Source organism: Vigna unguiculata, chromosome 5 (genome assembly GCF_037176805.1).
Source record: "Vigna unguiculata cultivar grain cowpea cultivar isolate G323 ecotype 2 chromosome 5, ASM3717680v1, whole genome shotgun sequence".
Lineage (NCBI taxonomy): Eukaryota > Viridiplantae > Streptophyta > Magnoliopsida > Fabales > Fabaceae > Vigna > Vigna unguiculata.
This window is the reverse complement of record NC_140796.1, coordinates 54,131,135-54,149,558: the sequence shown is the minus strand read 5'-3', so window position 1 is coordinate 54,149,558 and position 18,424 is coordinate 54,131,135. Positions and strand designations below refer to the sequence as shown.

General features: G+C 33.6%; 4 protein-coding genes across 6 annotated transcripts; 1 reads left to right on the top strand and 3 right to left on the bottom strand.

Annotated features, from left to right (window-relative positions):
- Window positions 1–672: 672 nt before the first annotated feature.
- On the bottom strand, window positions 673–2,523 carry LOC114184808 (protein JINGUBANG-like). The gene is made up of 2 exons (XM_028072116.2): window positions 1,622–2,523; window positions 673–1,539 (listed from the first exon to the last, which is right to left on the bottom strand). Exons 1-2 carry the CDS (start codon window positions 2,444–2,446, stop codon window positions 802–804), a joined length of 1,563 nt encoding a protein of 520 aa, XP_027927917.2. The 5' UTR covers window positions 2,447–2,523; the 3' UTR covers window positions 673–801.
- Window positions 2,524–3,787: 1,264 nt separating this feature from the next.
- On the bottom strand, window positions 3,788–6,069 carry LOC114186030 (ALA-interacting subunit 5-like). 3 transcript variants are annotated; one of them, XM_028074028.2, is made up of 8 exons: window positions 5,904–6,069; window positions 5,727–5,785; window positions 5,566–5,640; window positions 5,350–5,466; window positions 5,132–5,202; window positions 4,651–4,951; window positions 4,264–4,553; window positions 3,788–4,165 (listed from the first exon to the last, which is right to left on the bottom strand). In XM_028074028.2, the coding sequence occupies exons 1-8, from the start codon at window positions 5,956–5,958 to the stop codon at window positions 4,105–4,107; spliced, it is 1,029 nt and encodes a 342-aa protein (XP_027929829.2). In that variant the 5' UTR covers window positions 5,959–6,069; the 3' UTR covers window positions 3,788–4,104. The 3 variants fall into 3 exon arrangements, with proteins under 3 accessions (XP_027929829.2, XP_085529357.1, XP_085529358.1); XM_085673231.1 differs by lacking the exon at window positions 5,904–6,069 and having other exon boundaries at window positions 5,132–5,221; XM_085673232.1 differs by lacking the exon at window positions 5,904–6,069 and having other exon boundaries at window positions 5,132–5,221; window positions 5,350–5,640; window positions 5,727–5,788.
- Window positions 6,070–6,959: 890 nt separating this feature from the next.
- TRZ4 (tRNAse Z4) lies at window positions 6,960–12,185 on the bottom strand. Its single transcript, XM_028073174.2, has 12 exons — window positions 11,811–12,185; window positions 11,636–11,725; window positions 11,513–11,557; window positions 11,383–11,437; window positions 11,178–11,221; window positions 10,626–11,096; window positions 10,182–10,447; window positions 9,947–10,091; window positions 9,803–9,853; window positions 8,744–9,147; window positions 8,014–8,668; window positions 6,960–7,471 (listed from the first exon to the last, which is right to left on the bottom strand). Exons 1-12 carry the CDS (start codon window positions 12,123–12,125, stop codon window positions 7,154–7,156), a joined length of 2,859 nt encoding a protein of 952 aa, XP_027928975.2. The 5' UTR covers window positions 12,126–12,185; the 3' UTR covers window positions 6,960–7,153.
- A 2,198-nt stretch (window positions 12,186–14,383) lies between these two features.
- PNSB3 (NDH-dependent cyclic electron flow 1) lies at window positions 14,384–16,021 on the top strand. Its single transcript, XM_028071445.2, has 6 exons — window positions 14,384–14,803; window positions 14,887–14,997; window positions 15,184–15,240; window positions 15,322–15,384; window positions 15,508–15,570; window positions 15,873–16,021. The coding sequence occupies exons 1-6, from the start codon at window positions 14,573–14,575 to the stop codon at window positions 15,963–15,965; spliced, it is 618 nt and encodes a 205-aa protein (XP_027927246.2). The 5' UTR covers window positions 14,384–14,572; the 3' UTR covers window positions 15,966–16,021.
- Window positions 16,022–18,424: the final 2,403 nt, after the last annotated feature.

The window sequence follows — 18,424 nt, the reverse complement described above, 5'->3', positions numbered from 1 at the left end:
GATTAATGTTGTCACGCTCGTTAATTTTAAACCATGTTATTCTTTCATCAAATTTACCTTTCTTTTTTTTAAGAGAAAGTGTCTCTATCATTCTGATTCTCTGTGCTACTTTTAATTATTTGATTGCACACGTAGTTACCCAACTAATGTGCACGCCATTTCTCTGTTGTTATTACATCATAAAACCTATTTTTTCAATAAACAAAGATAAATATGTCGCAATACTCAAACATTGGATTGATATTATATTTTAAGGATACAAAAAAAGAAGAAGAGTAGATGCTTGATTTTTATTCTTTTGAATAATGGGTTAAGAGGAATATAAAGACTAGTAAAAATAATGAAATAAAGGAATTTGATATATATAAAAATGGCATGCTGCAAAAAACAATTTGTTGGAAGTCTGGATTGATTAGAAATAAAGTCATTTCATAATAATATATAAGTGATTACCATCTTCATCTTACAAGTCCAGGTCTGTAGTTCGAAGGATTGAGTCTATCAGCATCACAGTTGTGAAAGGAATTCCAACCAGAATACTACCTCGACAACGAACTCATTTTTTCTTTTTCAAAATTTAAGAAGCTTGATTGTAAATTTTAAATTTAAAAATAATAATTCGCAAAGTATATATAAGATTTAGTAAATTCTAATTATATATATCTTTAATTTTAAGATATTGAATAACCTAATGACTGTACAAAAATTTGAAACTAAAAGTTACGATGTGTGAAGCTTGAAGAATACAAAGAAAAAGTAAAAAGGTGAAAGAAAAAAAAAAGTGATAAAAAAGAATATTGATCAAAGATGCTTGTAGAGTTCAAAATACTTAGTGGGAGCCCCCGGTGGCGACGAAGAGTGATTATTAAGAGTCTTATGAGTAACACGCCACACCTTGAGGACCCCGTCAAGGCTACCAGTGCAAATGGTGCAACTATCTTCATTATCTTCCACCAATCTTCCTCCCATGAATGCTGTCACACACCGAATCGGTCCTCTGTGACCCACCAGAACCGCCAGACACGTGTGTTGACCATCACCTTCTCTTCCCCAAACCCTGCTCGTCGAGTCAGCCGAACCACTAACCACATATTTCCCCACACTCGCCAGACACATCACTGCATGGGTGTGCCCTTGGATCGACCCTCCATACTGTAACTGTCCCGCGAACCAACCCTTTAGCCAGAAGTGTATGTACCCATCAGTGCACCCACCGTACAGAATTCCGGCATCTGGGGTCAGCGTTAGGGCCTTCACCGGTGAGTATTTCGCGTGCAGGGTTACCGTCAGAGAATGCGGCTGGTCATGGCTGCAAAAGTTTCTGCGCCAAACCCTCACTGTGGCATCATCCGAGGCTGTGTACAGGACCCCATCATCAGCCACGATCATCGCGTTTATCGGTTCCGGGTGCGCCTTTATGGTCTCTATGCACTTCAGGTCCGAGATTCGCCACACCTTCACCGTTTTGTCCAGTGAAGCAGTGTATAGAATGTCCTCCGCCGTGTTGATTGCCATCGACGTGATTATCCCCTTGTGCATCTGTTAAGTCACGACAAACGTATAAAACACCGACAAACCAACAACATCTGTGAACACTGACAAACGTAGCAGATATACTTACTGTCTTGTCTTTGCCGGCGATGTAGCTGCGGACATAGCCGAGTGCCTTAGGGATGGTAGCCAAGCGAACATGCTTCAGAACCTTATCCCAGGTTCTTCTCCACACCCTTATCTTGCCATCACCATACGCTGCATAGACCGTGTCGTTGGAAACTTCGAGAGCCACCACCCTGCAGGCCTTGGTCCGGAGCTGGCCGCATTCGGTGAACTCAGGGAGCTTCCAGACTCTGACGAAGTTGGAGTCGGAGCCGGTGTAGACCAAGCCGTTTGAGGAGAAGGCGATGGAGAGGATCTGGCCGTCGTTTCTGAGGACAGAAGAGGCGCAGTGGTAAGTGGTTTGAGGGTCAGAATCCGAGAGTTTAGTCGGAGAAGGAGGAGAAAAGTGGTGATGGGGATGAAGAGGAGAGGAAATAGGAGAGTTTTGAAGGCTGCGAGAAAGAGTAGGGCAAGAGAGGCGTGGAGGGGAGTTAAGAAAGTTTGAGAAAGGTGTTTCTTTGGAAGAATGGCTTCTGGAGAAGTTGTTCTGATGAGGAGTTGTGGATCTAAAAGCAAAGGATGCGTTGAGATGGGGTGAGTTGGGGTCGTCCATTGATCGATGAGGTAAATGATCATCGATCTTCTCTTCCTCACCACCAAAAGAAAGATCGGTGGTGGCTTTGTGGTTATGAGTTGTGAATGAAGTTGGTGTGGTGTGAAGTTTGGGAAGGTGGTAGATGTTGGCTATTACTTCGTTTATTGCAATGGTTGAAAATGATATATAGTGCAATTTACGCATTAAATAACTCAGAAACATTGGTACATTTCCATACTTTGTTAGATGCCGCATTACTTGCTGCTTTACTTCAACTCTCTCAACAACTTTTATGGAGGTCGTGTTTCTTTTCTCTGCCTTAACTCATAGTTCTGCAATTTGGAGTTTTCTTACATGAATGCAGTTTTTATCTGGATTACTGATAGTTTTAGTCTTTTTATCGATCTTAGTTTGTGAAACTGATGCTTAACTAATCGAAATTGTGGCAGAGTTGACGTGAACTTTTTGGTGCAGGAAAATACGATAGCGAATAAATGGAAAGTCCTTTCAAGATTATGACATGTGAAGAAGACTGGAAAGTGGCCATGGGGTGTTCATAAAAAAGATTTTTTTTATTTTGTTGAAATTTGAGGTACACACGCATGTGAATGTGATAAATAAAAGGTTTGGCACCTATTATATGGATTATATGGTGTTATTATAATTTAGAAAGTTTATAATTAAAAGGGTGTAGTAGAGTTTTATTTGAGAAGTTTGAAGAAGAGAGTGTAAATCTCTCCATAAAACACATGTAAATATCCCATTATATTTGACATTTTTAAGTAAAGAAAATTGAGTTTTTTCATCCACTTCTTACCTTTTCTTCTAATATATATGTAAGACTATTTATGACATTAATTAGATGTTCCATCGTAGGAATTCCTTCAAGCTCCCATCATAAAATGGTTCACCAAACCCTCTGGAATTTGAAATCATAATTCTCACTTAAATTTGGTTAGGCAATTGCTGAGGAAAAGAACAAATAAATGTGCAGAAACACAAATAGATGGCAGTGGTTGCGGAAATCGTTATAATACATTTCAGAAAATTTTTAATTTCAGAAAATTTTTGTAGAACCCTCTAGCTTTTACAGCAAAATGCATCCACTGCCACTGACATCATATTTACCACAACACACAGTATCTATTATCATTAGGCTACAACTTTAACCAGCTAACTCTGGGTGAGTATTGATCATGAAACTTGTTTTCATTTTCTCTGTTGTACTATTTTTAGTTGCCACTCCTCGTTTTTCTTGTAAGTTTGAAAATGGAAGTGTTACTCAGGTGAGTTTCTTTTATGAATTGGGTCCATAGATGTTAGCCAAATGGTCTAACATTGTTTTGTTTCTTGTTACAAATTATTTATTTTAGAAATAGCTTTATATATTTAGAGAGAAATTCTCATGAATAATTTAACGCATTGTTAAACAACTAATGTGTCACGATTCATAAACATAATTAATTTGTAATATAACCATTTTAAATGAAAATTAGTTTCTATGTCAAAATATAGATTGACCATGGATTTTAAATTGTTAATAAGAAATTAAAATATTTAACTTGTTTTCGCATATTTATTCCGTATTGAATAGAATGAACATGCAAACTAATTCACTGGTTATATTTAATTCTCATAACTGTGTCCTTCTGCTAAATCATTACATATACAAATAATGTTTTACAAAAACATAAGCGCAAGTCCTTTATTTATAAAAAAATAAACCTAGTATTAAGGCCCGTGCTTACCTCGTCAATCAAAACTTGAGTACCTGTAACTCTGTTTTCCAACAGAAGAATGAACAGAACCAAAAACAAAAAAAACAAAATTTACACTCTGAGTTTCAAGTAGGTAAAGTAACCAAGACCAAACGAAGAAGCCTCGTCCCAGAGTGAAAGATGAATCATGGCTTGTCATTTGATAAAACCCCCTGGATTTTTGTTCCAAGACAAATAAGATGGATCCCCAAGAGGCCTGCAATGAGAGCATCACCAAAAATTTCAGTTTGAAATTTCAAGTTTTGTGGTATAATTAGAAACTGCTTTTGCAAAATCATGATATGATATTATTACCTTGGCTTGATGACATAGAGAAGTATGAAGGCTATAGTGAAGAACAAGGAGATACTACCAATGAAAAGGTATGCTGTCCCTACAAAAGGGTTTCTTCCTCCGATAAGAGTCGCGGTTGAGAGAACCACCTTCTTTGTCCCTCCAAACATGTATGTGTTATAGTTGTTTTCTATCACTATTTCTATCTCATCCTTCGCTTCAAGATCAACCTCGATTTTCCCATACAGTTTTCTGAATGTGGGTAGTGCAGCCGTTCGCATCCAAACTATGAGATCCTCTTGCTGCCTCAACTATGCATGCATGCCATAACACAACACACAGGTTAAAGACAAGGAAAAATGAAAACCAAGGTAACAATAGTTAAAAGGAATAAATGTATGCGTTTACGGGTAGACTCTCATTGAGGTGTCCACCCCCAATCAAATCTCGGCTTTGGAAATTTTTCGGATAAACTTCAGAGCCAAATCTGAACCTTCTGTCACTCCCCCATGCAATGTCCTTTCTGTTCACTGTCAAGTTCTTGTTTTTGGATACAAATTTGTATGTGTCATTGAAGATGCTCCATGCAATGAGGCCGCACGGAACAATTGGCTGTTTTTCCTTTATCATGTCTTCAGGATAGCAATTGATTGTTTCCCCATCTTCTCCCTTGCTCCACAGTTGCTTGTCGTTTCTACTCTTCACATATCTTCAACAATCACCCAAATTCATGTCATCTTAATTAGATAAAGAACATGTTGTTAATAGCTTCCATTGCAAAGAGTTCTTGCTAATTTGAACACTGTCACTGATACGATTTTCCAGCAGTTTCAATTATGCAGAAATAAGGCCTTATATGATGAATCTTCTGCAGAATGTAGATACAAACCTGCGATGGTTCTGATAGTAATTGTCGAGCTGATAATAGATATAAACAGGAGCTTCCATTCTATGCTCAACCTGTAAACTTGCAACAAAACTGTATTCAAACAAGTATCAAACGAGGAACTGTAATTAATTAAGAAAATAGTGAAGGAAAAGAAAAAACTCTCTGGTGCCAAATTGGAGAATTTTGGTTATCAAAATTGAACATATTTTATTACTAACAGTCCATTTGGTGACGCAGGTCTTGTTGGTGCTATTGCTTTGAATATATGCCATTGCATCGTTGGCATTTGAGCTTGGAAGGCAACTCTCATCGTATTGTATTACAACTTCCTCCACCTGCATGCATCAGCATTTCTTCATTTATCAATGAAACGTTCAGCTTCAGCACCAAATCCATTTCACACTGTAAGTTTGTTATATGAACACGAATGTTACACTCTCTGATGAAAACATAGTAGCAAGACCAATAGGGATGAATAGGACTCCAACGGCAAAAAGTGTGGCAATAACCTGAGAAAGCAAAGATAAAATCACCAATCAATTGTTAGAAGAACATTTGCAAAAACAGCGAGAGAAGTTTGCGTTGAACGCCGTACCCATCCCGGTGTTAGAATTGGTTTCCATGCAGGGAGTTCTTGCTGAGAGAATTCCGTATCTACAAGAAAACAAAATTAAGATTATTATGAGCGATAATTAATGCAATAGTTAACACAGAATATAAAGAAATTAAAAGTGGCATTTATATATGTAACCGAAAGCACGTAAGAACACACATATGGGTTTCTTGGAAGATCTGTGGGAAGGGGTAGCGTCGTCTTCATTGGGCATATCCCTGGTTGTTGAGAAGAAGTAAACAAGGGGATGGGAAAAAGTTACAGAGCAAGAGACAGAGACAAAAACAGTAACTGTAATGTAGTTGTGGTTAAGGTTTGGAGAGAATGCGGTTGTGGGTGGACCACAGAATCAGATTAATGTTGTTGATTGGGACCATTTCACCACCGTAACTACCGTTCGCCCCGCCTAATTCGTCTACTCAAAATGAAATTCATCTTTCCAATTTTACAGTTATTTGTTTACTTTTATTTTTATATTTTAATTTTAAAAATATCTAATATAAAAAGCGAACCTAATTTTACAGTTTTAAACTTCTTTTACAATAAGAATTTAACGGTTTAAAAATCGTTTTTCATATGAGAATACCATACTAACAAAAACTGTAATTCTAATTCTAATAGTTCACAAAGTTGAGTTTTGAATTTTATTTTTCGATTTAATTTTGAAAGTGAGTGTTTATTTATATAGGTTTATTAGTTCTTAATAACCAATACCTTATTCAGATAAAATCATTAGGGTACTTGAATGAAAAACACATGGACTTATTTGTTAATGGTGTAAACAAAATACAAAAACAGGTAGAAAAATGAATAAACAAATACAAAAAATAATAAAGTTAAAATCTAAATAAAGAAAAATTGAACACAAAAATTTGCTCAAACCTAATAATAATCATAGTCTGAATTCCTATTTTATTTTATTAATAAAAATATTGATCCCATATACTCATTCATACTATTAAATAAATTTAATAGTAATTAATTAAAAAGGAAAATGTTATACTGACGTCCCATTTAAGACAATACCTTTTGAACACTGATTCTTGCACCTGTATCTCTTTCACTCCCACCATATAAATTAAAATAATATTTTACTAAGAAAAGCAGTTGTGTAATGCTAACAATTTAGAAACAGTGATGTCAAAATATCTTTTTTATTTTATATTTACTAAACATGTACCCAATTAAAATACTATCTAGTAACTTGAAGGAGACTGGACGAGATGAATTTGTTTTTTCCAGAACTGAAGAGGGAAAACAATAAATTTTGTTAAATACAATGCTAAATGAACTTCCACAGATAATTGTCTTTGGCATTCAGACCGTACTCCCTAAACAAAAATGAAGTGAGGGTATAATCATAATTATAAATATTAAAAAATAATAGAACAATGAATGGGGTCATTTTGTCAAGAAGCTGAACTCACAGCTTCAACTACATCATCTGACTCGTCAACCGACATTTCATTTCTGAAAAGCAATTTCAAATATGGAAGAACCTTGGGAAGCACGGACAAATCAGCGGCATTGATACTCATCATGTCAAATGCAATACATGTTCTATGCATGTGTGTTTCATCGAACACTGGAATTTTGGGATATCTTTGGCTGAAATGAGTCAGTATGGTTCGATATGCATTAGCAGACTGTCCCATTTCTATGGCTTCGTTTGTGGTGCTGTGATTTCTTGCTATAGCCTCATCTACCATAGCATCCTCAAAAGTTGCCTGCATCAATTTAAAAACAAAAGTTAACCGCGGCCTCACTAGTGATTGCATTAAGAAGAGCCAATGTTGAAGGAAATACATTAACGTGGAGGATAATATATATTATTAGGATTAAAGAATTCATTGCAGAAAGAATTGAAGTAAAAATATCATAAGACTATCACTTTCATATATAAAAGATCTAAGAAACATGTAATTTTTCGATCTAAAAAACACTATGTAACTGACCGCAAAAGAATAAACAAGGATACAAATTCTACTGTAAGAATTAATGAGAAAGGCGGTTGGTTTGGCCAAAGATTTACCAAAGGGCCAAAAACTTCTAGATTTATGGTTTGTGTTTATCATTGTTGGGTAAGAAATATGACTAGGATCGCTAATGTTAGAAATCGACTACAACCACCTTAGCTTTAACAAGCGAATAGTAGAACACTTAAGACAGCATACTTTCTACAGTGATCTCATTCCTCATCCTTTTATGATATTTCCAGCAAATGCTAAATAATCGTCAAAAGCTAAAACAAGATCAAGCAATTACTTGCCTCGTGTATAAGAACTGTTGCACCACGAGATGCTTCTATTAGCTCTGGGCAGGGCCTCGTGTCACCAGAATATACAATCTTCCAGCCAGGTATCACTTTTCCAACACTATTAGTCTTCTCTTCTGCTTTTAAAACAACACCAAATGCCTGAGGGCAATGTACAACAGGGAAACTAATCAAGGCCCTCAGACCAGCTTCATGGATTATCTCCTTAAATTTCATTAGGATAGGAGAAACTACATCTTTGTCAACAGGACTACCTGGTCTTCTAAAATAGCTTTGCATACGGGATCCTCTAGCAAACAAAGTTGAATCAACTTTTGATGCAATAAGGTCCCCATTGTTGCTGTTCAGAGTCTGAGAATTAACTGAATTTCCTTGGCAATCATCCTCAAAAGCATCTAATGAAGCTTCAGTAGTGTACTTGCAGTCAAGAAACAGCATATCTAAATCTTCAAGTCTTTGGTATGCATCTAAATATCTCTTAAGCTGTCTAGGTCCAACAACAAGTACTGGTTCATGAGGCACGCCCTTCAGCAAATCACGGCGCAGAGCAAGAATCCTAGCCAAGCCTGTATGGTGATCAGCATGAATATGTGAAATCCAAATACACTTTAAAGTTCTCACAGCATCATCAGCACCAGTAACACCATATCTGTTTCCAAGGGATATATCAACCAATAGTTCATATTAAAAGATGAAAGAATGTTAATTATATGGATAGACTTACCTTCTTTTAAGTTGTCCCAAGGTTCCTTCACCGCAATCCATGAGCAAACCTCCTTTTGAAAAAAGATTTATATATATTGAGCTAACATTTCGGTATTTTGATGGCTGGGATGAACCGGTTCCTAGAAGAACTATCTCCAAGTCATCTCTCCTTATATTTTCCAGACAAGCAGGAATACTATTTGTACATAGCCATGGTTCTTCAATCATCATCTTATGATCCACCACAGGAGTTAAGTCGTCCTTTGTCTGACTACATTCTTGCCAGAGTTGACTTACATGATTAGATGCTTCTGAAACCTCTGGAATCTCTGACAGTAAATTATCAATGATTTCTGAGGAAGACACCGTAGTAGGAATACAAGATCTATCCAACCCAAGATGAGCATACGGACGCAAAGTAAACTGTATAGCAGAGAGTGGTATATCTATCAATATATAAAATTGGCAAAAGGAAGAGACAGAGATCAATTAATTGAAACTATAGTCCTAACGTGACCACTGCTGACAAATGTATCTGGGGGATAATTGGAGCAGCACTATCAAGGAAAAGAGATAATATAAATCTTCTAAAGTGATTTGGTCATGTCAGAAGATTAAGAGAAGCTCCATTTAGACAAGTAGGTCAAATCAAAGATAACAATTAAAAAAGATCGCTGAGATTCTTCAAAAGGAACATGCTCAAATGATTACACACAAAAAATTAGAGTCTTAAGAACTTGTTTCAATATATTTGTTATAAAAATTCGTGATCAAATTAGAGTCTTAAGAACTTGTTTCAATATATTGGTTATAAAATGTCGTGATCAGGTCCATGATGAACTAGTCTCCACTAGGACTTCACAAGAAGAATATCACTAATGTTCTTTCTAAGTGATGAATACAAAAAATCTTGAAATTTTGAAGACAAAAAAGTTGGACCACCAGAAATGTTTATTTAGAAAGTTATTTGAGCCTGTACATTAATTAGCTTATCAGACTCCAAAGGCTTTATTTTGACTTCTATGAGAATAAATAAGTGAACGGACAGGTAGCCACAGACCACATCGATCTTTCATACCTTAAGAAGATTTTCAGCAGAAATTACTTCAGAAAGATCTGAATAAGAACACTGCAATGGAATCAAATCAAGCAATTTAGTTAGAATGGTTCATGTCTTAATTGCCTTTGTCAATCAAATTTCATCTTGTATCATGAGACAAACCTCACTTAAAGCAAGAGAACCGAATTTTGAGCTATTATTTGGAACGGACCCACATCCTGGAGCTGGAAAGAACTGAGGACACAAGTAATTAAGTCGTGTTGCAATTCTTGCACTAGCTTTCAAAATAGGAATCTCTACATTCTTCCTGCAAAGAGAACGAGCAACCAGGTTTAATCAGTGATAATGCAGGCAGGAGAACCAGAAAAGAGACTCTCCAGAAAGACAAGCATCTTACTTTTCATGTCCAGCCATGATATGTTGTGCAGAACTGAATTTGTTCATCCATTTTTTGTAATTTGAACAACTCACAACAGATGCAGGAGTTAGATGAATTACACAATTGACAATCTTACTATCTTGTGCTTGGTTGTCTGTTTGATCACAATAACTAGCAAGTGATTGTTCAGACAATAATGCTTCTAAATGTGATTCTGTTGGGCAATCGACAAGAAGTACTATGGGACCAGGAACAGAAGGACCCAGGACATCACTTGGATGAACCTATTATAGGTTGTAACAGAAAAGAAGTTACTTTACAGTGTACGGAAGCTCAACATGAAATTAAAATAAACAAAAGCATTTCTTGAACAGATTGAAAGCTGCGTCTCAAATTCTAATTCTTTTTCCAATTTTGCTTCTACTCTGCTTTAGGTAAATAATATGGAGTTTTGAGACTAACCATGATATTCTGGTGATCAGATTTCACCGAGTTTCCAAGTTGCAGTTCCCGATACTTGGGCCCAGGTTTAAGCCCAAGAGCCTTAGCTTTCTCTGGATCAAACTTTCCCTTGATTTCAGGAAGTTCACAAACGTATACTACAGACATATCACCAGGTTTTGAAGCAGATAATTTTCTGCCATTGGAGGAATCAAGGGTATCTGGACTATGGTCCATCCTCTTTTCTGAAGAGCTTGCAGAAGTTGTCAGACCTTCAACGAAATTTGGTTGAAGGATTATGGCTGATATTTTGACCACCTCATCATTAATAAGAACAATGGGGTCCAAAAGCTTGCTTTGACGTGGCACAGGGGATCCATCGGTGTTGAAGATAGGCCCAAAGCTCTTTGTGTGAACCATGGCAGCACTGGGAATAAAAGATCTCATGGCATCTACTAAATACTTAAGGTCAGACGGCCCCCATATATTAAGCTACAAATTAAAAGAAACTATTTATTATAAGAAATATATATCAAGAAAATGGAAGATCAAACGAAGCTAAATGCTACTTACCGACATCCCTTCTTCACCCATGCCCGCCAAAGTAAGCAGTAAACCTGTGAGTTTAAAAAAAAAAAAACTATGAGTATTTCAAGAAGCCCTATAGTTGTTGAATCACCGATATTACCAGTAAAGAAGAAGCAATTTGCACGTCAAAGAATTCAAAGAAAGTCCTACATTATTAAAGAAAAAAAAAGATATGTTATGCAATACAGACCTGGAAGGCCACCGGCAGTCTCAGAACAGACGCGAGAAAGAAATATGTGATCTATCTGAAGAAAGAGGAACAAAAGTAAGAGAAGGAACAAACTATATTTTTACGAGACGAAGCTAAAGATATACGATACCTTTGATAACTTAATCTTATGCTCTGTGCAAAACCTTTGCAATCCCTGAATTGAAGATAAAATGTAAAACTTAAGCCTCCACGCAGAGATAGAAAAGCAGATAATAATATGGTTTGGAGTTACCTCTCCAGCATTGAATATAAACCTTTGATTGTCAAAGAAAAGCAGGACTGAGGGAGACGTATCCTGAGTATCCATTCCAGTTCCCAAAATCTGTGATTGAAAGCAAAATTGTAATTAGGCAAAATAAGTAACCGTTTTGTGAGAGGAAGGAAAATCAAGAGAGGAAGTGAAATACCTGAACATATGAGATGGTATTGATTGGGTTGAGCTTGCGAACTTTGAGTTGGAGGTTCTTCCTGGGGCCGTCGGCACTGTCTCTGCCCTCGGCCCTTCGCTTGTTGAAGTTGGATTCGTTCACTTCCATTGGTTTGGGCGTCGTGCTTTTCCGGCGGAGAGGAGGGATGGTACGGTGTCGTTTGGAGGAGGCGATAACGGTTAGGAGGGAACGGAATTGGACGTTGGAGGGTTTGGAGAGGGAAAAGGGAGAAGAAGAAGAAGAAGAAGAACGAGGGAGAAGAAGAAAGTTCCGAAACTTTGAAAGTTGGGCCATCGTGGAAGCCTTTTTATCTGAAGAGGGTTTTAGACTTAGCCATAATAAAACCCTCCCACCCCCCACGCTACCTCTCCTCCTTCCCACTCCCTCGTTCTTTCTTTTATCTGTATCTTTATTATATATTATTCTAGTCTATAATAAAAAAAATAGAATTTTATTATAGGTAACTTTTTATTGTAAATAAAAAATTTAATTTTATAAAATAATTAGAAATTTATAAGTTAAAATAATAAAATAATTTATATCAATAAAAATAAAATTAATAATGAATTGTGTACACTAATAACAGTTATGAGACAGAACTTAATTTCTTTATTAATAATTAATGAAAATATATGTCCTACGGTGTCATTTTTCATTGTAGTAGTAATTTATTAAACTATAAAATATATTTTGTTAAAAGTAATTATGAAAAAAAGTAACTTAAATAATTTTTTATTATGTAAATAGTTTTTTATTATAAATAATTATTTAAATTAGAAAAAATATTATTAAAAAATATTTTTTATTATGATTAATTATTTGAATTTAAAAATATAAGTATTGAAAGGTACAATTGATGAATTTTTTGTATAATAGTATAGAAACATAAATATTAATATTTTCGGTCAAGTCAATATTTATAAATATCGTTAGGAGGACTAGTTTTTTTACTATGAAATTTTTTTATTTAATTTTGAATTTATATATATATATATATATATATATATATATATTATTGACCATTCATGATTTTTTTTTCATAAAACTTTTTAAATTATTGATATTTTTTTGTTACTAGAGAATTAAGATGAATAGATGAGAGGAGGAATATTCAACATCCATAAATAACTTTTATATAATTATATTTATCTTACTCGGTCAAGACAGTAGGAATTTAAGCACACGACTTATTCTATATCTTAGAGTGTCTTGCTTTACGAAGTCAACTTCTCATAGTTTAACAATTTTCATCTATAACTTTTGAATAAAATGATTGCATAAACCATTATTAATGAATTAAATGTCACGCACAGACTTATTCAACTAAGATTTTAAACAATTTAAAAAAATATATATAGTACTTAATAAAGTTTATCCACCAAAATTTAGTAAGTAAATTGAAAATTGAAAATTTAGAAATATATATATAGTTTATTCAAAATCATATACAATACACTGTATTCAAAATCATATAAACTTCAATGGATTATTTAATGATTGAAATTTTCATAGATTTTGTCCAACTTTTTATTTATATGATATACATATCATTTTCATAAAATAATTTTATTTAAATGCTTGAGATTTCGGTAATGTGATAGTTGTAGAATTTTCTTCTAATTTCAAATATTTTCTATCTCTAAATAATTATTTTATGTTATTTTTTGTTTGGGTAATTGATTTTTACAAATCATAATATTTCTGGCTTATTGTTATTATTATATATTGTTTAGTCACTATTCTTTTTTTGTTTTAACTTTTATATATTAGGTTGTTATTTGACATACTAGGTTCTAAATATTTTTATTTATTCATATCACTGTTATAATTGCTTTCGAACAACATGGTCAAGACTTTAAAAATTATGAAAGATTCTACGAAAAATAATGAACAATATAAATATAAGGAAAAGATTAATAAAAATATATATATTAGATATTTATATTTTTGTTTTAAAAGTAAAAAAGTTAATAAATCCACTACATGAGGGTTTTTTTTTTTAATTTCTTAAGCAATAGAGAGAACGATTGGAGTGATAAAAGTGAGTGTTGGAAATTTCAAAAAGATATTCGTATAATACTAACTTAAAATCACCCATAAATCCATCAAATGGTTTTTAAATTTTAATTTTCTGAAATTGTCACTGATTAAGAAGGAAAAGAATTGAAGTGTTAAAAGATGTTAATAAACTTTTACAATAAGATACTTATGTGAAAATAATTTGAGTTGATAATGTAGATATTAAACAAATTAAAGATAACACATAATATTTGCCTTTTTAATATTCTAATATATATATATATATATATATATATATATATAAATAAATAAGTTGTTACAAACTTAAATTGCATTGTATTTTTAAGTATTTTTTGTAAAAAAAAGATATATCATACTATAATTCAAATTTCATTAACTTATACAAATGAAGAGTGGTATGATCTTCCCAAATGAGTTTACTTATTATTTAAAATGTCCAACTCAACTCAACTCAAGCTCTATCCAAATTTCTGATTCAATCCACAAAGCCGAACTCAACCTCAACCATTGTTTGCCCTCACCTTATCCCTTTATTAATTCATTTTTCTTTCACAGTACTACACACATCTTCCATTGCCATTCTAACTAACAAACTCTATCAGATAAGATCATCACAGAAACAACCACAAACGACAACCCCCATTCATTCTACTTCCAACCAAAATATCCTCACTTCAACAAAACCTTCGAAAATATCACAGATGTCACTCCTCCAACTCCAATTCACTTCTCAAACATTGCGTCCTTCTTCCCACAACTTCAGATCCAACAACAAACATCTTTGTTCCTCTAAGCGTGTTTCCTTTGTAAGAACCAAAATCAGAGCTGTTAGCACAGTCCCCGAGAAAGACTCAGACTCAGACACAGAGTTAGAGTTATTAGACATCGATGACCCCAACAAGCCACCTTATGTTGGCTTTGTATTTGTCAGTGTAAGTTCAACAATTTTTATGCTACATTTTCATTTTTTTAAATTAATCTATCTCACCCTTGATTTTGGTGGTGGTTTGGTTAGTCTGTGCTGCTGCCAGATGGAACACCAGACGTGCACTTTCGTTCTGCTTGTGGCGGCCAGAAGCTTAGGAAGACAATGATGGATTCCAACGTCGAGCTCTATGGACCCTATGTAATAGCCTCTGCAACTTCAAACAAAACAGTTTCTTTTATCAAACATTTGCATGTTTCTTAACAACGTTCCTGTTTTCCAGCTCATGAAACAAATTCTGTTTGCTCTTTGTAACTCTAATAATTTGCTCTGTAACTCCGGTTTTGTTGTGTGAATATGGTTTTGGTAATTTGTTATTTTTTCCAGGCCAGAGCTCTGTTAAATTGTGCAGGGGGTGGAACTTGTGGCACATGTATGGTGGAGGTGAGTTATATAATGATAACCTTTTAAGAAGTGTTTAGTAGGATCATCCTTTTACAATGTTTTGTATGAATGGTTTCGTAGGTTCTTGAAGGTCAAGAGCTTCTGAATCCTCGCACTGATAAAGAGAAAAAGTTACTGAAGAAGGTAATAGATAGTGGAATTCAGATTCAAAATTTGTTTGTGACATTTTTTTCGCTAAAATTCACGTTTGTGGCTAAGAAGAAAATTAAGGTTGTCATGTGTTTTTTTTTTTTTTTCTCTTACCAGAAACCAAAGAACTGGAGATTAGCATGTCAAACAGTTGTTGGTGAACCAGATACCAGAGGAGCGGTTCGTGATTTTTCTTCATCCTTCATCTTTAAACACATAATTCATTTCCCTTCACACCAACATGTTAATTCTTTATACAATCACAATGTATTTTTTATACACAAGTAAAACACTAATTCATATATCTAAAGAACAGGTTAAGAATTCGTGATATAATTCTTTTTATGCATTCTTCTTTTATATTTAATATAAACTATTCTTACGTTGTATTAATCTGTATATGGAAAAATAAATTAAGAAATTATAAATGTGAATTTTTATGATAAGTATTATATTTTTAATTAGTTTTTTATTTGATGCAGGTTGTGATTCAACAGCTGCCAGAGTGGAAAGGGCATGAATGGAGATATACAAAGCGTGGAGAGCCCACCTGGGATTCAGAAGAGCCTCTGTGAAGCCCAAAACCAAATAACATTAATTAATAATATAAATCCAATTCTTCTTAGTTATATATGCCATGCATTTTAGTTTTAGCTTTATTTTATTTTATTTTATTTTTTCAAATGAAAATCATCAACAAAATCTTGAAAACTTGCAATTAGGGCATAGGCTATATAATATTATGCTGTACCACCCTCTAAATATTTTTTTTTTTACAATAATAACATGATAATTACAACTTAAAGTTTTCGTGTAGAGTACCTCTTCGTCCTCAGACGGATCTTAATGAGTTGTTACTAAATAAGTTAATACCGTGTTTATATAATAAATTAAAAAAATAAAAAAAGCAAAATGATCACACAATGCATGAAATTTAAAGAAAATAAATTTCATTTTTACGTTAATAAAGTTTTCTTGAAGCATCATCTTGATTATCTTATACTTTATGCAGTTGTGCATATCTCTTTATTTAAAAATAAATAAATAAATCACGGTACTCTTTTCGTCTTGATAACAAATAGATATAAAAGGTGTACCCGTATAAAAAAACTATTCATTTTGTCTAAAACTCAACTTTTCAACCATTATAGAAAAGAAAAAAAAAAGCAAATTCTCGTTAGACAAGCATAACTTATTTATAGACAGAGATTACTTTTGTATCAAGAATTATAATTTATCTGAGTGGATTTAAAATTAAATTATGTATTGTTTTTTTTAAAAGATTTAGAGATGATTGTAAATAAATTTAAAAATAATTTTTGTGAAAGTTTGCGAAAGATATGATTGATATAATAGATTAAAAAATATGTTTTAGTAAAAGTATCGGTGAGATGGTGAGATTACAATTTTGCCTTTTATGTAATAAGTAGTATAAATTAATATTTGTATGAATAATTTGTTTTTGTTAATTTTTGTTAAGCAGTAAAATTGAAAAAAAAATTAACAAAGAAAAACAAAGTTGAGTCATCAAGGAGCCACCACGAGAATCCATGATAACATAAAGTTCATGTATTTGGGATTGGATATGCACATGCGGGATTGAATCCTCTCCCTTTAAAGCACATAGATCGGTTCCATGTCATGTGGGATCGATCATATCTCTCACTTTTACGTCCACATAGATATGTTCCATTTGAATCAGGATTGGATCTCTCACTTTTACGTCCACACATATTCATTTTATTTGAAGCGGGGTCGGATCTAACTCTTTAACCACGGTAAAATTGTATTTCATCAATAAATCAATTCAAATGACTTCCTAACACGCAAGATAAAAAAACTAATAAATTTCACTAATTATTTCATTTCCTTATTCTTAATTGTCTTCAAACGAACATAGAAATTACTAGTTAATTTGTCTTCATATCTATGTTAAACCTCAAACCACTAGCATAAAGGCTCTCACTCATTGGATGGATATGTGATCATCTTGTTGGACAAATATCTGAGTTGTTGGGCCGGAAAATGTTATTTTGGGCTACCTATCTTTGAGCTGGACAAGAAATCTTAGAAGATAATTCTTCATTTTCCTTCACTCTTCCACTTTTTTACTTAACAAAAAAATTAATGATATCTATCTTAAAAAGAAGAAATTAAATCCTAATTTTTTCATAAAAACAACACAAAAATGCATTATAAAAGACAAACAAAGAATTACTACAAGCATTAAAAATAATTAATTATCACAATTATCAAAAACTTTACAAAGGAATGTACGAGAGCAAAAAGAGTTTTACCAAGACTTTATGTAACGCGACGTCAACGAGAGCTTGTTTGGAAATGTCTTTCAAATTTTTCACTTTCCACTACAGTTTTACCGATTCTCGTTTCCATACTTTCAAAAAATATTAGAATAGTCATATTAAATAAAATAGATAAAATTAAATACTATAAAAAAAAATTTATAATACTATTATCTTAAAATTTTAGAGTTAAAATTGATGTCAAATATGTTGTATGTTATAATTTAAGAGTCGATGATGTGTAACATCCATGTCATACTACAAATATATATAAACCCAACACTTATAACTTTCTCGTATCAAACACTTATGATTTAATCTCGTAGTAGTTCAATGGTGAAAATCTTGAACACTTAACAGTACTCCAACTTTTTGCTATATCCAAGGACGCTTGTGGCCCTCCCTCTACCAAAATGTTTCTGATTGGTGTCACTTGTTCTTACTTCCCTGTCTTCTATTGCTTGGATTCCTTTCATTCTAACCTTTTTATATGTAATAATTCCCACTTCCTTGTCCCCATTCACACCATTGCCCACACCCATATGCACTTTTTCCATGTCCATCCTAAATTTGCAGCACTAAGCACACATCATTTCAGTTCCCTTTTTCCATTTTCATCTTACATTTTTCACTGCGTTTTTACCCTGCATAATAAAAGCCTACAAGACAAACCTTTCAGTTCCACTTTCTGGTACATTATAGCCAACAACAAATTACTATAAGATCTTTCT

Bases quoted from the DNA above. Each gene is read 5' to 3' on its own strand.
- TRZ4 (XM_028073174.2), bottom strand. From the start codon at position 12,125: ATGGCCCAACTTTCAAAGTTTCGGAACTTTCTTCTTCTCCCTCGTTCT. The intron at 10,448-10,625 runs GTTAGTCTCAAA...AACCTATAATAG, and splicing joins CTGATCACCAGAATATCATG to GTTCATCCAAGTGATGTCCT. The intron at 10,092-10,181 runs GTAAGATGCTTG...TTCTCTTTGCAG, and splicing joins ATCATGGCTGGACATGAAAA to GAAGAATGTAGAGATTCCTA.
- LOC114186030 (XM_028074028.2), bottom strand. From the start codon at position 5,958: ATGCCCAATGAAGACGACGCTACCCCTTCCCACAGATCTTCCAAGAAA. The intron at 5,467-5,565 runs GTAACATTCGTG...TGATGCATGCAG, and splicing joins CTATGTTTTCATCAGAGAGT to GTGGAGGAAGTTGTAATACA. The intron at 4,554-4,650 runs GTAAACGCATAC...ATGCATGCATAG, and splicing joins ACCTCAATGAGAGTCTACCC to TTGAGGCAGCAAGAGGATCT.
- LOC114184808 (XM_028072116.2), bottom strand. From the start codon at position 2,446: ATGCGGCATCTAACAAAGTATGGAAATGTACCAATGTTTCTGAGTTAT. The intron at 1,540-1,621 runs GTAAGTATATCT...GTGACTTAACAG, and splicing joins TCGCCGGCAAAGACAAGACA to ATGCACAAGGGGATAATCAC.
- PNSB3 (XM_028071445.2), top strand. From the start codon at position 14,573: ATGTCACTCCTCCAACTCCAATTCACTTCTCAAACATTGCGTCCTTCT. The intron at 14,804-14,886 runs GTAAGTTCAACA...TGGTTTGGTTAG, and splicing joins TTGGCTTTGTATTTGTCAGT to TCTGTGCTGCTGCCAGATGG. The intron at 15,241-15,321 runs GTGAGTTATATA...ATGGTTTCGTAG, and splicing joins GTGGCACATGTATGGTGGAG to GTTCTTGAAGGTCAAGAGCT.